This window comes from Botryllus schlosseri, chromosome 10 (genome assembly GCF_051294905.1).
Source record: "Botryllus schlosseri isolate E-star chromosome 10, Bs_hap1, whole genome shotgun sequence".
In the NCBI taxonomy this organism is placed as follows: Eukaryota; Metazoa; Chordata; class Ascidiacea; order Stolidobranchia; family Styelidae; genus Botryllus; species Botryllus schlosseri.
The window spans coordinates 22,770,111-22,782,775 of record NC_137245.1 but is presented as its reverse complement, the minus strand read 5'-3'; the positions used below and the strand labels follow the sequence as shown (position 1 = coordinate 22,782,775).

General features: G+C 42.8%; 1 protein-coding gene across 1 annotated transcript; it reads left to right on the top strand.

Moving 5' to 3' along the window:
- Window positions 1–2,716: 2,716 nt before the first annotated feature.
- Window positions 2,717–12,381, top strand: LOC145449178 (uncharacterized). The gene is made up of 3 exons (XM_080327649.1): window positions 2,717–3,277; window positions 4,677–4,829; window positions 10,833–12,381. The coding sequence occupies exons 1-3, from the start codon at window positions 3,144–3,146 to the stop codon at window positions 11,164–11,166; spliced, it is 621 nt and encodes a 206-aa protein (XP_080183775.1). The 5' UTR covers window positions 2,717–3,143; the 3' UTR covers window positions 11,167–12,381.
- Window positions 12,382–12,665: the final 284 nt, after the last annotated feature.

Below are 12,665 nucleotides of genomic sequence, written 5' to 3'. Positions count from 1 at the left end.
CATCAGGCTCATGCAGGGTCGTAAGCTTAGCTGAGGTCACGGCACTGGTATGTGACAAGCTGCTTTGCGGAGTGTTTCGCGAGGACTTTATTATATTTGAGGAACGTAGACTCCTGGCAAGCTGACTAAGCCTTCTCGGGAACAGCGAGACTCATCTTCTGCGATTTCGTAACTTCAAAACGAATAAAACGACATTTTAAAGTCTCCGTCATCGTGTCTCAACGGTCTTAAAGTTTAAAGGCGCTCTATCATTCCAAAATTCTATCCGGTGAGACAGGTTTTGTTTTTACAAGTTTTTATGCCCGATAATACTCGCCGTTACGACAAACTTGTAAAAGTAGATGTTCAAAATATTTCGCGTGATAAGGCTCAGGAAACAGACTACTTCCGCAAATATATTCAAAATGGTGGCGGAAACAGTTCCGAGTTTGCTATCGGCGTGAAATAAGAGATAGCAAAAATTAGGTAGAAATTAAAGTAAGCCGATTTTGTCTCCGAACTTTTACAATCTCCCCACTATCGTATGATCGGTAACTTACAGACTGTTAACAATCGGGTATACCTGCGATGAAATGGGCATTGGCAATGTTCGCGTTGACTTTAGGTCATAATTTGCCGCATATTTATAAAAAGTAGGTGACAAATTCTGGAAAGAGTTATGCATAGTTAAGATGATTGTCGAAGTTGAATACGCGGCATCCTCGCTTAGCATAAAGAAATGTATGATGATACATACCGCACATATATGAAAAATTGGGCAAGGTACAGTCGCAGGTTACCGAATTCTTGGATTTGGGAAAAGCAATAAGCAATCAAGGTCGTTGTTTATGAAACCATAGTGTCCTATAGATGAAACTAAAAGATGTGGCGCTTATCGCCTAATGGCCTAACGATAAGAGGAGGTCGTATGAAATAATGACAAGCAATCAAGGTATTTTCATTAATATGTAGACAGCAGATCTCAGATCAGCAGACTTCATTACGTTTCATAGGCCGATAGAGAAACTCTGACTGAACGTTCATTCCACTTCGAAAATAAAACACTTCCAAAACCAGCAATTCCTAAAGTTTTATTCCATGAAACGTGTATTGTGCCGTACCACTGGTATTTCCCGGATTACGGAATTTACGATGTAGACTTATTCTTCCTATCCAGTCCGCCCCTGTCGTAAACCAAAACCTGTTGGAATACTGGTGCTCACAAGTATCGCAAAACACAACAGCCGGTAAATCCGACACCACAAAGTCGTTCGCTGTTGGTCGAACGAAATCGATTATGTTCTAAAATAACAGTTTTCGAGCGCTTGCTGGTAATCCGCAAGAGTGCTGTGTTCCGACGAACGGGAGATTATGCGACGATTAGTACACGGACGGTTCCAGAAACGCTTATAAACCACCGCCAGGCGATTTTTATCGATTTAAAAGTGTTCAAACTATCCAGCAAATTACCAATCAGCTTCTCTGGCTAGACTAGAATTTGGCATTTTAACCACAGATGTGCCGTAAAGCTATTGCTGCTAAAACAAATAATGCAGTCGCCGGGGCCCACGATAACTTAGTTATCGTAGGCCCCGCAGTCGCAAGTGTGACTATGCAAAGCGATTTTGAGTTATATCAGAAGATTAAAATGACAGCATCTTTATTTATAGCAATGACTCTCGCCGCTAGATGGTGGAAGCATTGTAGTCGCTAGCGGAACGAGCTTGAAATAACACCGATATGGAAAGCTAAGCTAGTTCAACACTGTTGGCAGTCCGGCCGGAATAGGAACAAGCTGTACCGCAATAGGTGTAGTGATCACAAACAGGTAATGAAGCGATGTACCAGTTAAGCGCGTTAATAAAACAAATGATATCTCTTTCGAGTGGAAAGGTTAGAGCGGGAGTACCAATCATATGGAAGTGTCTTGACTTCACACCTCATTTACCGGGAAGCATAGACAATATAGCTGCACCTTTAGGCGCCGTATCGTGAGAAATTCGAGATGCAGTTATAACAAGATGGAAACCGCGTTCTCATGCTGGGCCATGTCGTCAGTGAGCATGCGTAACCGCCACTTCTAAAACGCTTCATCCAAACTCTTATAAACTCGAGAAATATCTTTATATGGAATCGGTGGCGGGCGCGAAATTCGATCTCACGAAGGCTACACGCTTACATATACACCGATTCAATACTTCTAGTTCACAAGTGCAGGCCGACGTGCAAATGGTTGCGGTTGATATTACTCGGAAGCGTCGAGTTACAATTCAAATATTAGCCTTCGAGGTTCGCGGTGAGTGTAGCATAAAGACTGCGGCGACGAAGGATTACTTCAGTAAACGTTTGTAATACCCAACGTAACGTTGTGTTATAGTATATATCATGTGCGACTATGTACGAGAAATCGCAGGAAACGACATCGTTGGGTTTCTAGGATCGAGCAAATTATGATGCGCTTTGAAAATGGCCACCCGGAACCGGAGAGGTGGATTTATAAATGGCGAATGCAGCTTAGAGGATTTCAGAAATGTGATACTAAGCTTAAGCGGTTTTCTTCTCGTGTTCTTACAACTAATATCATGTGCCATTAGTGTAAATCCTTCCACGTACACCATCATGCTTACAGTTATTACCCGCAGAAGCCTCTGGTAATATCGTTTCGGGTGCCGATTTCCGTTTGAGGATGGCGACAAACTGTTGTGCGCCGTGCGGCCTTCCAAGAGAGATCGGTCACGGCTAGTCGCTTCCAGCATATTTATACGGAGTTCAATTCAAAAGCTAAGCATATCGGCAATGTTGTGGAGAGAATAGGTACTGCTCGCAACTTGGCAACATCAAGGCATCCCTGTATCCGATGGTATCTACTTTTAGTAATGGATGCATCTTAGATCTTTGTAAAAGGCGTTCGAAACTTTAAAGTCGGCTACTTCAAAACGAAGAGGTTGTTTACGGTGTTTGCGAAATGGCGACTGTATAAGCGAGAGCGGTCGATGACGGCGAGGTATTAGTTATCCGCCGCCGGAAGATGCTAAGTATCAACCGCCTATACTGGGATGCGCGTTTTCTTCCATGCTATAATTGACGCGTACAAGATCTAGGAAGGCCAAGGCTAACATTAGATATGGTTAACAATTCTTTCTCATTCACCAGCCTTAGTCAATATGAGTGTACACGATGTTATAAGAAAGTATGGTCTTGTGCTGTTAGTGATATATTGCGCGATGGACGAGATTGCGAGTGGAGCTCAAGTCCAACAAGAATCTTCAGATCCAGCAATGGAGAATCACATTCGACGGTAAGCTGTTATGCTACGATATAGCGCACCGATTGTGGTATTATTTTATGCCACGCGATTTGTAGCAGGTCATCATTATAAGGTTGCCATAAGACTTCTTCTCTAAACTGGTTTACATTACATTGATACCACACGCAACTACTTCTAACAAAGTAACTATAGAATCAAGATTACGCCCGATTCCGTTTGGTATTTTACACCACAGAGGTTATTTTAGCCGGTTTTATCTTACGTCGAATGGTTTATCGGCTGTATTATGAAGAATGTGATCGTAACTGTTTTACAGAATGGCTTGTTTTATGTAAGCATAACTTGTTTGAATTCACGTGAATATTGTACGGTTTATTGTCACGGCACGCCATACGTAATGGTTCATCCGTTATTATGGTTCATCAATCAATCGTCATATTTGCCGTAGTAGTATAATTTAGTCATAGGACAAGTGGATTTTCCCAAGCTTTCGATTCCATATTGAATATCATTAGGTTAATTGTGCCGCTAAACTTCTCAAACCGGTGATGATATCTGACCAGAGAGTCAAGTGCTTAGCAAATATGATTGTGTTGGTACATTTACTCGAACGTAGTAACTAAGAGACAGCGGCATGATGTATTACGACAACGTCTGATTGAAATTACATTACTCAGGACGCCGGCGGTAGATATTGTTTTATCACATAGACTGGGCAACGTTCGGTACCATGCCTTTTTATCGACGCGGAATACCGTTGCCCGTAGTATGTGTAATATGTGTAATAAATGCGTATTATATTTCATCACTTTGCGCTTAATAATACGACTACGATTAAGACTAAGACAGAACTGTCAACACTGCTGGTTCTTATAGCTAAATTGACTCGCATAATGTCGTATCTCTTTCACTGAGACAACTTATTGTCGGGAAGTATAGCGCCGTCGGTATAAAATCCAGGGGTCGTGATGTTAACATAATAAGAGACCGCGACTTTCCGTAAAGAAGCTCTTGATGAAAAGGCGTTGGGGCGAGGTGAGACCGGAATGTAAACAGCAGTCGATACAATATCCTCGTTTTACTACACACTATACGCGGCCACCCGCCGAAAATCTGTAGTGTTTTGTAAGGTAATTCTGATCTGTAGCTTCGTAAGATATCAGTCCTAACTAGATCTGAGTAATGAACCTTATCCAGCCCGGACAAATACTAATTTTGATAATACAATAAAACGCGTATAAGCGCACTCCACTTAGTGAGTAATGAATGGCATAATTTCGTCCCCGTGTCATAACAACCACGAACGGCACCTGCTGCGATAAAGTTAGGTGTCGGATTCCGGAACGCGCAAGCTTAAAACCAACAGCGCCGCGCAGACAACGAGCTTATTATGTCCAGTTACAGATAATAAATCGGTGTATATTTTCAGGAAACGTCATATTTCGGACCACCTGATTACCGACAGACGCATGAGAGATTTACAGGAATGGAAGCGCACCCAGCTGCTGTATAACATCGCGAAATTCGAGGGGTCGCAAGATCTGTGTAAATGTAAGCCGCCGAGGAACGCAATTGAGCGCAGGTATGGACTTTCGGATTTCCCGTGGGAGTGCTCCGGCTCGTCCGGTCAGGCACCGGAGAATAGCGATAGCCCGTAATTGATTTTAACTAATTGATGCGCGCGTGCAATATAGCCTGATGTGGATTACAGTTGAAGCAACGGTGCCAAGTATGATAAAAGACACATGGAGATGGAGATGTATACTATACGGACACACTCGATTAGTATGACTGAGCGGGTATTACCGGTACCAATGTTGGGCAGGGTTAGCGACTATCTCTTTCTTCTAACCCAGTAACCACGATTGCGATTCAACACAACGAAAATGCCTTCAGCATGATTTTGTGAAATTCGGAAACATCGTTACATAATCGTTTCAAGTTGTTAACATATAATTTAGAAAATCGCAATACTTATGGCAACCATAATGGTACTCTTGGTTCAAATTAGAAGACAGCCAACAACAGTTACGAATGATTTTGTTTAATAGCGGTTCCTAATTCTGCAAAACGTGTGTGTAGAACAGCGTTTAGGGTTATTTAGTCATAATTAGGACTGGGCAAAATCGAGTACCTGAGTGATTCGATTGTGAATCATGTATTACGCTTCGAGTCGAGTATTCGAGTATCACTCACTATGACGTCGCAACAGAAGGTGCTATGTCAACGTTCAAGTGTGTACCTTTTAGGCCACCACAAAGAACATAATGCCTGTTATCCGTCACGTTAAAGAGATACATTGGTCTTTTTTCGACCATACCGATTTCATTACACTTCTTGACAATGTTGTGGGATGATCATGACTTCGGAAATGTGTTTATTTCCAGTAACGTTTGTAGCTTTTGTACGATGTCTCGTATGCTGCGACACGGCCAATCAAGGCTTCAAGGCTTCCTCAGTGGAAAATAGTATCTTAACTAAAATTCTCGTTAATAAATTGACTTTCAGTTACGAGAAGCGTATAATTTCAGTACTCGAAAAATAGTCTATTTCTACGCGACTCGATTCATTAAAATTAATACTCGATTCAGATTCGAGTACTCGAATCATTGTGCCCAGCCCTAGTCATAATCGACCGCGAAAATGCGTCACTTAAATGTGGATCGGGTACTCTTTGTTTATCACAATGGTATTTCAGTTTCCTTCGCGGAATATATTACCGGATTGGAAACCGGATCCAGTCCGACAGGTTTCGATCATTGCACAATGCACATTACATTACATTCTTGGCGATTGGGGTTCATAAATGGAGGTGTCGGGCACATAAGCGCGCGTGTGATAACACAGATTCACTAGTTCGAACTTTTATGGCGACCCTTAAATCCGCTGCTCGCGCATTCTTACACGTGCCCCACAACAATATGGCGCCCAATGCAGGTTGAAGATGATAGGCATGGCTATTTTTAAAAGGCTAATTATTATGAGCAATAGATCCTTTTCGTTTACTATTTCGCGGAATCGCGGTTTTCATTTGATTACCGGCGAAATGCGCGCCCAATTTTCTGTTGATTAGCTACCGGTATTTCCACATTTTCCCCACCGCGATATTTTCGGTTGCTCACATGCGACCGATTCATTAGAACCGGGTTTAAGAGATACGCATTCACGCCGGGATATCCGGGTTAGCTCCCGAAAAGTGTCAGACCGCACAGCGCACACTTTAGAATTGCAATACATAATATCCACGCTGAACGCTCGGTGTTGAAAAGCACAGGGGGAATTGTCCTCACGGACGCACGAATGAATAAATAGATCTTATATAAAAAAAAGCGATTATAACAGTCGAAAGGGCAAATATGGATATTTGATTATTATACGGTCCCTATCTGTGTTACCCATAATTAACATAACAGTTAAAGCTGGCTTTAGTTGGCGTCTTAACAGCACATCGCCCCTTGTAATGTCCTGTTTTCCGCGAATGGTTCTCCTCAACGATTTGTTCGCGTTAGTCAATGCATACGTGGGTTAAATGACAGCATCGCACATTGTATCCCAAACTACATATTTAGGTAGCGACGGACTTTGTTAAAATAAAACTTGGTAGATTTTGAAAGATGCTTTCGCGTTAAACAAGTCTTGTATTTCGTCCGTACTTGAACGAATCTCGACTATTGCATTTTCTCATTTATCGACCGCCATAAACTGGACGGCTCAGACGCGCTAAGCGTGCATTCAACCCTCGAGATACCGCGTAACCTCATAAGGTCATCGGGCGCGTCTCGGGTAACAATGGGAAAGAACTTCCCAAGTTAAACATACAAGTCTGATCCCTCAGAGGTCAATTGCAACGACTATGCATTCGTATAATTGGATTCGTAGTGAGTAATGTCCCATAATGACGCATCAAAAAGCCGGCGAGTCGGGAATTCTCAAATTATTCGCCGTTTTCTAAATCGCGAAGTAAGCGCTTCGGAGAAGGAACATGTAGAAGATCATACCGGATCGCTTACAGACGCGTAAAAGCCTGTGTTGCATTTTAAAGCTACGGTTTTGACTGGAATAAATCTAACGCTGCGTTTCTAAATAGCTGGGCGTTGTTAATGAAATTTTCGCGGCGAGAAAATGCGCAGAAACGTGTCAGCGACCGTCATTTTTCACGATCGCGCGTCTGAAATCTCGCCTTCTCGCAAATTCCGTACTTGCAGCCGTTTTAACTTGCCGTTTAATACCGATAATTATGTTGCTATACACATGCGGCATTGGTAGAAGGTGATACTTTCATAAGTACATAATTATACGGTTAAGTAAAGTCAATGATGTGTTGGCTTTCCACAATCGAAATGGCTGGTTATTTCGAGCACCTGCCCAGTAAACCCATGTCTGAGTAATGCGTTCCCCCTTCGGTAACAATTGACAAAATAGATAACGCATCCAGGGAGATAAGAACGTAGGTCCCGATTTCCGCCTGTGAATCCCATGCGAACGGGTGGTCCGCCATTTGCAATGAAGTTTTTCAGTGACATCATTTTGTCCGACTAATGTGATGCATAACGGAAGACAATGAAAGGTCAAGCGAATCCATAATGTCAACACAGAAAACGTTTCCGAATATCATTGCCTGTTATGGTCGCGGCAATGACGTACATAATGGCGCTGGTCTTCAGTCGAGAGTCCTTAAGACCATTCTTACATAGGAGTGCAGTCATTGACGTTAATGCAGTCAGTTTCCTGTAATAATTGCTACTTATAAGATATATACTTTTAACATCCTCTCACGGTACATAAGCACTCGAATAACTATGTTTTCAATAACACACGGCCACAAAACGAACGGATCTCAGATATAATAACAAGGTCAGTGCGGGGCTTCTCACTCAGTGCACGCAAGAATCCGTGAGATCGGTGTAATTTGTTATCTTTGTTTGTGGTCAACTGTAACACAGCGCGGAAGTATTCATGGGCGATGTGAGAGGCCGGCGAGGCGCGCAGTATAATCGGAATGCATTACTGTTGATTCAATTAATCTCAACCTTCAACCATTCGATCCTTCTTTATTGAGACAGTAACAAATTAGAAGATCAAGCAAAGCCTTAAAGTAGACGATTTATCCGTTCAATGTGGTGTTAAGTTTCGCAGCTCTCAAGCCAAATCCGAAACGCAGACACTTATTTTCCGCTTATATCCAGAAAAATGGCCAGACGCGAATCTGGGCTTAAGCAAAGAGTCAACACGCCTTATCAAAAACCCATGTTTGATAATTCCATTAAACCCATATTTTGGCACAAACTAAGAACATTTACCCCATTAGTACTTTCCCACAATGCCTGACCGACTTTGGTACATCACCGTCCCGAGTTTGAGCGGCGTTCATAGATTATCACTTGGGTGTCCAAGATTATCTCGGGCCAAAAATTATTTTGTAAAGAGGTCATACACATGAGCCTATTACGTATCCCAAGTCTGCGAGACTTCAGAGCACACAGCGCCGTAAATATCCGCAGATGACGGATGATCCTGCGGGACTTTGTTTCAAAGATTAGATGCATCATAATCCGAATGAGTACACAAGCGCTCTCGCTTCTTCAAAAAAGTAGGTTATTTAATGTATGTTTACGTGACGGGACGGACTTTGAAAATCCAGTAGATTTATCTGCAGCAAAACGCAATGTAACAGGACGTGACTTTCCGTCGAATCTACTCACGGGCCCAGACCTTTTCAAAGCTGATCATCAATGCTAACGATATTTACCCAATCCTATTTACCGGCGAGAAATATTTAACTTGTATGCGGCCAGCGCGCACGATAGCGAACGTATAAAAAGATCAAGCGTCCGTCCGTTTTATTAGGTTCCGTTTCCGAGATGTATGGATCGAAAACGCCAACAATATACTCCGTGTCTAGTACAATCGCTAAACCTGAAATCCGGTTCTTTTAACAGTCACTTTACGTCCCCGACGGTATGGCTATGTGTCGACGCACCCGTAACCCTGCTAATTTACATTCGCGTGTGTTGAAGCACTTTTTTATTTGTATTGCTGATCCAGGCATGAGCCACGACTAAGGTATTTCGTGACAGAATTGAAACAGCACCTGATATTCCGTTGGGTGTGTCACACAAATTCCGTAAGCGTACGGCCGGTCGCGTAGACAAAATATGTAGTAGACTTTCACTTACATCCGTTTGCATGGCAACGATGCATCCAGTATCACTGAATTTGTATTGCAGCCATTTTGTGTTCGGACTTCACTCCAAAATCAAAGTTAAATTGACAAAAAGCTAATGATGTCACTGATAACGCAGCACACAATAAGTCTATTTAGAGTGGTGTCATTACTGCTTTGACAACACCTCTGTGACGTCATTGTCGGATATTTAAACTGGAAAAGAATTGGAAATTTGCAATCTCTGTAATAGAGATTGGGTTTCAGGCCACACGAAAACACCTGGTGAGACTCCACAGTTGAGCGGCAGCCATGTTGCCCCCTCTTCAAATTCAAGGCCCATTTACTCGGGGTTAATGTTTTTTTAATGAGCTTAACGGTGAACCGATAGAGCAACCATTAGACACTGGAAGTTTTGGAAACGTAATTCCGCGAAGTATTTGCGACACGTTGAACCCTTGTCGGCAGAATTCACGTAATCACACGGCGAGATTCGTTGTTGCTAGAAGACGGTAATCTAGTATACGTACACATAACGCTTATCTCTGTCGATCTTTCGACTCAAGTTCTTTGCATGTCGCACGTTTGGGAGTATATGAACTGATCGCGGTAATTAGGCAACGGCATCTTCAAAGGGTTTATAACGCTGATCCAGCGGAATATCGCGGAGAGAATGCCCGATAGTTGAGCAATTGCAAATACTATGATTTGTGCGCCCGCCCGTTAGTACACACGCCTTAAAGGAGTTCCTTATCGGTACGAAAGTGTGATTCAGAGAAGTAGGTGACCGCAAAACGCACATATGTGGTGGCATGCGTTATCTTATCAAGCTAGTCCAACTTGATCTCAAGTCACAGTTCACACTGTTATTTGACACTTGCTCGCCACGGGTAAATGCACACTTTCGCAGTCTTACCGCGGCGTTGGGGGCTGCAGTGAAGGAAGCAAAGTGGGACTTTGATTTCCGTTGACGGGGTCAAACCGGAGTAAATTCTTCGCCACGAGAGTATGACAAATTGAATTTTGACTGTTTGACCTACGCGTCAAATTGAACAAGCAAACATCGCCAAGTTTACCCAGAGCGCTGGTAGATTTTCTGCGTTCTCGAAATTGCAAGGGCTGCCGTCGAAACACTATGCCGATAACCGCACTGTTATGCAACTCTAGTTAGCCCGCGGGGCACGCTATTGGTCGGAAATTATTTCACGTTGCCTTCACGGAGTAATAACCAATTGAGTCGCCGTCGTAACAACAATAATGACACATATTTTCTGCAGATATCACACAAATACAGACGCCCATAATATTTGCTCTCCCCACTTGAGTAGCTATTCCAATTTTTCGAGTGGCCTGGTGCCTCACACTTACGCGGGTATTATCGCGATCTATCACCGGGCTGATGGGTATTACTGCCGTTCGCAGGTCCGGGTCTCGTGAGAAATCGAAGAGAATGAAGGCCTTACAAAGGCGAGGGTGCACTTGCGACAGGGTCGCTACTATGCGGCAAATGCTGAAGAAGGCGCAGCACATCGGGAGGAGTAACCGGAGAGAGGATGATCCCTTTTCGGCGTACTTGTCGCAGCTTGACGACAGCCAAAAGGCGATTGTGCGCCACTTTTTACAAGAAAGAATCAAGCGAATACGAAGACTGGAGCGCTTTCGAAAAATACGCCGCAGAGGCAAAGAAGAGAGGAGAAATCTTTTGAAGCACCGCTCACACCTCTTGTTTTATAGGCAGCATGTCTTGATGAGTTGAAAGGCGGACCGCCCGGTCGCCACGATTACGACACGCAGCAAAACATTCTCCCGATAAGAGAAAATAAGTCCGTTCCGTCAAGCGCCAGCTATACGCCCTTGACAACGACAGTAACCTAGAACGGCGCATTTCACGTTTGAAACAGGATAATCTTTAACACATACGCGTAGATTCCGGCGATCGATATAGTCAATTATGTATTGCAGGTTAAATTGTTATGTACAGCAAACCGTGTTCTTAGTTCTTACTATGGAGCTGCAGTAAGACCCTGTTTTAACGGGGAATCAGCTCCTGTCAATCTCTGATGTAATCACTCCCTTGTAATAACTTTTCCGTGCAAACAAAAAATTGACCCGAATCCCACCCGCGTTGATTTTTCTGCGAGAGCAAATCAATTTTGATTCTATTCAGAGATATTGCTCTGTCTACACGCATATAAAAATATAGTCGTCTGAACGAATCTCAAATAATCTAAATCCGCCAGTGTGTTTTGTAACGTGTATAAAAATGTGGCTAAATCAAAGCAAATGTGTGTCCTCAGACGTCGTAAATAGCAATTTCATTCCCGCCTAAACCGCGTCTAACACCTGAAGACGCCACTTGTAATATGCATGTACATGTAAATAATGCGTCACTAACAACTAAGCCTTAATTAAATCACAAATGTCGCTAGATCCTTTACAACACCTTCATATGTTATTTACGATACATGTTCAGATTGTTCACGGTACTTGACAGTGTCGGGAAAATTTGCGTAAAACTGCCTATCAAATTTTGAAGTTTGCACCCGGCATCCCAATTTTTATTAGTTGCTGCATGGTGCCAGCACAACAATAGCAGTACAAGTATTTATACATTTTCGCACGCCAAATGGAAAGTCAACAGTTAAGACGCAGTATATTTTTGAGCTTGTTAATGTACATTGTACACATGTGTTGTCACATGTCATATTCGCATTCGCACAACGAAGTTTGGTATATCCCATAAGGATATCTTCGCTATCTAAATTACATCGTATCCATTTTTATCGCCTTTTTGTCTTCAAACGCCAGTCTTCCTTAATGGACGTGGTCATTTATTTTCTTGCAGCATGTCTCTGTTATGGTCATACCTGAACGCACTGTTGTATATTTCATCGTATTTTTCTCGTTTTGTCATTCCGCCTATACTAACCACTAACAGTTACACGGAAATAATAATTTCAAAACCCCCACGCATTTCAGTGGTTTACCGATACAGCCGGTATGAACGCAAATTGAGAGGTTGCAGGCTGCTTGAAACACGCTAGTACGCTCTGACAGTGTCAGAAACATGATTATTAACCAATAGTCGATATTCTATTTGTGAATTATCCCCGGTCACTAAACTGTAGGTTGGGACTAGCCGCGAACGCAACAATGGAAAAAAAGGACCCATGCTTTAGAATCAAAACAATGTCAGCCTATTTGGGGGGATGAAAGATCCGGGGATGGACGTAATTCCTGGTAATTCTGTTGTCG

Coding starts and splice junctions, on each gene's coding strand:
- LOC145449178 (XM_080327649.1), top strand. CDS start 3,144: ATGAGTGTACACGATGTTATAAGAAAGTATGGTCTTGTGCTGTTAGTG. Junction 3,278..4,676: donor ATGGAGAATCACATTCGACG/GTAAGCTGTTAT, acceptor GTATATTTTCAG/GAAACGTCATATTTCGGACC. Junction 4,830..10,832: donor AGGAACGCAATTGAGCGCAG/GTATGGACTTTC, acceptor TGCCGTTCGCAG/GTCCGGGTCTCGTGAGAAAT.